The sequence below is a fragment of the Gracilinanus agilis genome, unplaced genomic scaffold, assembly GCF_016433145.1.
Source record: "Gracilinanus agilis isolate LMUSP501 unplaced genomic scaffold, AgileGrace unplaced_scaffold34561, whole genome shotgun sequence".
Lineage (NCBI taxonomy): Eukaryota > Metazoa > Chordata > Mammalia > Didelphimorphia > Didelphidae > Gracilinanus > Gracilinanus agilis.
The window spans coordinates 1-4165 of record NW_025367536.1 but is presented as its reverse complement, the minus strand read 5'-3'; the positions used below and the strand labels follow the sequence as shown (position 1 = coordinate 4165).

Genomic DNA, 4165 nt, shown 5'->3' with positions numbered 1-4165 from the left:
ACCCCTAACTCCCCGCGCTCTCTGGGACCCTCCTCCTTTACCCACAACGCTTTGCGCCGGTCGGGACGCTTCCCCCCAACCCCAAACTCTCCTTGCCGAGACCTCCATTACCCCCGAATCTCTGCGCCTGCCGACCTCCCCTTCCCCTCCCCTACAATTTCTGCATTTGGCCCCCTTTCACTCCTCACTCTTTGTGTTTGTCTTGACCCCGCTGTCATCCATAACTCCCAGGGGCATCCTGAGTACCCCCCCAACACTTCTGCAGGAGCTGAACTGGGAGTGGGGGAGGCGCCACTACCCGTAGCCCTTTGTGGCAGCCTGTGTGTCCTCCTTTCACCCCAACTGCTGTTGCTGCTGCTGCCTGCTGTGCCCCTCCCCCTCCCCCAGGGTTCCCGCCATTCTAGGCTGTGAGAAGTTGTTGGTTGGGGGAGGGTGACCCATGGGGATTCATTGTCCCCTTTCTGGGGCTTGGACCCTCCAACCTGTGACAGGCTTCTTCTCTGCCCAGCAGACCCGGCATCATGACGCAGTTCCTGCCCCCCAATCTCTTGGCCCTCTTCGCACCCCGAGACCCAATCCCCTACCTTCCACCCTTGGAGAAGCTGCCCCATGAGAAGCACCACAACCAGCCCTACTGTGGCATCGCCCCCTACATCCGGGAGTTTGAGGTGAGGACACCACACTGGGTCCACCAGGACGGACCAGAACTCAGCAAGCTGACTTGCATGTCTGCCTGCTGGGTCAAAAAGGAGTCAGCACAGTGATCACAAGGAGTGAAAGAAGGAAGAGTTGCTTGATCCTGGGCTGCCCTCTGGTTCTTTCTTTAGGAATTTGGCCAAAATTTGTCAGGAAAAGAAACCAAATTAGTTACTGAGGGAGCAGTGCTGAGCATTACTAGAGTGAGACCCTTGGTCACCCATGAAGCTTAGCATGCAGCTCAGCTGACCTGGTCCAGCTCTGCCACTTGCTCTCCTGTTGGTGGCCACAAAATTTTTCTAGTTTCTTCCTTTGGAAAGTGAGGAGCTTGACTGAACTTGATTTCTTCTGGATTTAATTCTGGAATTTAAATTGTGTGATTGCTGTGGCTGTTCTTCCCCTCCCCCACACACATTGCTAGTGGTATTTGAAAGATCTGAGGGAGGAACTCACGTTTATGCCAGAGTTTTGTAAGATTGGCATAGGGCAGAGGATAGGGTATGTGAGCCATGTGCCAAGCAGGTTGGCCTCTTCCTAATTGGCTAGTACACAGAGAAAAGGGAGACATGATCCCTAGTTTGTTTGCTTTTACTGGCAGACAAGTCAACCTATCTTCTTTGGTCATTGTTAGCGTGGTAGTTTTGAAGAGAGACATAGGAATAGTTATACATAGGTTATAGTAAAGCCCTTTGTGAGAGTCTCTTCTGTTATTCTCCTGGAAAAGACTGAGATGCAGTATAGAGCACTCCCCAAAGGGTAGTCTTGAGTGCTTCTGTTTGGTTTTGGAAGGAGGCATCAAGTTGGGGGCTCCAGTCTTTTCCAGTGACTTGGGTGAGTTCACACCATTCACATTCACAGTTATGATCATTGTCTTTCCCCTCCATTTTGACTTCCTCCTTTATTCCTAACCTTTTTCCTTCCTCTTATCCTCCCCTCCAGTGTTTTGCTTTTAGTTAGTCTCCTCCCTTTGCCCTCCCTTATATTAGTCCCCTTCCCACCACACCTCCCTTATTATTCCTCTTTTATTATGCCTTTTGAATGCCCTTTCCCACTGCTTTGGATAAAGTCACTGATACATTGCTAACCAGGTATCCAGGTAACACAAAGGACATAACTAATATATTGGATGACAGAATCCAAAAAATCTTGATGAGTTTGGATATTGGATTGACTAAATTAAGATAAACCATTGTAGGGATGAAGATCAGCTCTCTTGAGGCTTTCGAACAAATCAGCTTCAAAAGCACAAAACGTGAGGAAGGTGTGACTGGGCAGCACTTCTTGGGAAGATGTGGGCATTCTATCAGTACAGGAGAGTAAACACTGTGAGTTGGTGGCCAAGAAACTCGTTGAAGCCTTAGACTGGAGGAAGGGAGGTCCAAGACCAGTCTTTGGGGCCTGTGAGCCAAACAAGTCTCTGCCCTGGTCAGGCCAGTCTGGACCCCCGTTGTAGGATGGGATCACTTTCTTCTGGTGTATGAAGGACTTTCTCACGATGTTCAGAGATCAGAGCCAGGAGCCCTGGAGAAAACTGGGAGCAAGGTCTCTAGAGCAGTGATTCCCAAAGTGGGCGCCACCGCCCCCCTGGTGGGTGCTGCAGCGATCCACAGGGGCAGTAATGGCCACAGGTGCATTTATCTTTCCTATTAATTGCTATTAAAATTAAAAAAAAATAATTTTCAGGGGGCTAAGTAAGATTTTTTTTCTGGAAAGGGCAATAGGCCAAAAAAGTTTGGGAGCCATTGCTCTAGAGGCTTAATAAAAGAAAGAACTTGCTGTTCAGTTTTCCCAAAGTCAAGAAGTGAATCCCTTTTCCATTGAGGCCTTCAGACAGACGTTTCATGACCACTTGGGGTGCATATTGTCATGGGCATCTTTTTTTTTTTTTAAATTTTTATTTTTTAGAAAAATTTTCCAGGGTTACATGATTCATGTTCTTACTTTCCCCTTCACCACCACCCCACCCCTCCCCCCACCCCCATAGCTGACTCAAATTTCCAGTGGTTTTAACATGTGTCATTGATCAAGACCTATTTTCATATTATTGATAGTTGCATCAGTGTGGTCATTTCGAATCTACATCCCCAATCATGTCCACATCAAATGGGCATCTTTATTTTGATACGTTTGGATAGTCCCTGAGATCTCTTCCCAGTTGTCACTAGGATTTATGATGCACATAAGGGTTTGCAAAGTGCCTTACAAAACTATATTAGTAGGTCACAACCCCACTCGGGGGTAGGGGTAAGGGAAGTAGGTGGTCTTACCGTTCTTATTTGATAGACAAAGAAATTGAGGTGGATAGAAGTAAAGTGACTTGCCAGGATCATGTAATTAGTGTCTGATGCCAGATTTTAATTTCGGTCTTACTATTCTAGGTCTAGCACTCCTCACTATGTTGTTTTCTGATTGAAAGTAGAATAGTAGATGGTACAATGTCAGAGCCTCCAGGAACCTTGGGCTGCTAGTCCAGTGAGCTTTCTTCGTGTCGAATTGAATGAACCAAAGGATGAGAGAAGGAAAGGGATTTGGTCAAGGCCAGGCAGGTGGTTAGACAGTTGAGTGATGCTAAGCCACTCTAGACATTCAGGGAAAGGTGTTTGGGGGATGAGGGATTTTTGAGGAAGTGATAAAAAAAGTTTCTTAGTGCATTTTTTTGGTCTCAGTTTAGTCCTGCTTCCTCTTGACCCCTCTTTTTTGTTTTCAGGACCCTCGTGATGCCCCTCCTCCAACCCGAGCAGAGACCAGGGAGGAGCGGATGGAAAGAAAGGTATATGACTGGACTTGGTGGGTGGCAGGAAGAGGAGAGGAAGGAAGGATGACTATGCAGGCTCTGGACTGAACAAGGCCTTAGAGGGTGAACAGCAGAGGGAGAGGGTCTGTTTTCAGGGGCCAGTGAAGGAACCAGAGAAGAATCTGAGAGAATGAAGAGAGTGAGGGGCTGGGGACTGGCTGCACAGTGCAGCCGAGTCTAAGAAGGAGGGTAGGAGAAAGCTGCTGAGAAGGAAGAGCCAATGATGTAGAAGCCAGGCTCTCCTCCATGTCTGTCCTTCCCCTTTCCACAGAGGCGGGAAAAAATAGAGCGGCGACAGCAAGAAGTGGAGACAGAGCTAAAAATGTGTACGTCTTGCAGGAATTCTTCCTTGGCAGTCCTGGTGCTCAGCCCCAGCCCCTCAGTATTTTGCCCTTGCCTTTGCCCCTACTCTCCCAAGTACATCCTGCAGGATGCCAGCTGGGCCAGAGGACATGGTCTGTTCTCAGCTCCTACCACCCCCACCCCCTTTCCCAACCCACTCATGCCCTGTCATGTGCCCCTCTGTCCTCCTCAGCTTGGACTCTTAATTCTCTGCTTCTTCCCTCACAGGGGATCCGCACAATGACCCCAACGCTCAGGGTGATGCCTTCAAAACTCTCTTTGTGGCCCGAGTGGTGAGGACTGACCCCTTGTACTTCTTCGGGGGGTGGGGAG

The 4165-nt window shown here is 48.8% G+C and overlaps 1 protein-coding gene across 1 annotated transcript; it reads left to right on the top strand.

The window, feature by feature from the left end:
• Positions 1 to 464: 464 nt before the first annotated feature.
• Positions 465 to 4125, top strand: LOC123254873 (U1 small nuclear ribonucleoprotein 70 kDa; the record flags this gene model as incomplete). The annotated part of the gene is made up of 4 exons (XM_044683779.1): positions 465 to 668; positions 3404 to 3466; positions 3762 to 3816; positions 4061 to 4125. Coding segments are annotated over exons 1-4 (330 nt in total), but the record flags the coding sequence as incomplete, so codon positions are not given.
• Positions 4126 to 4165: the final 40 nt, after the last annotated feature.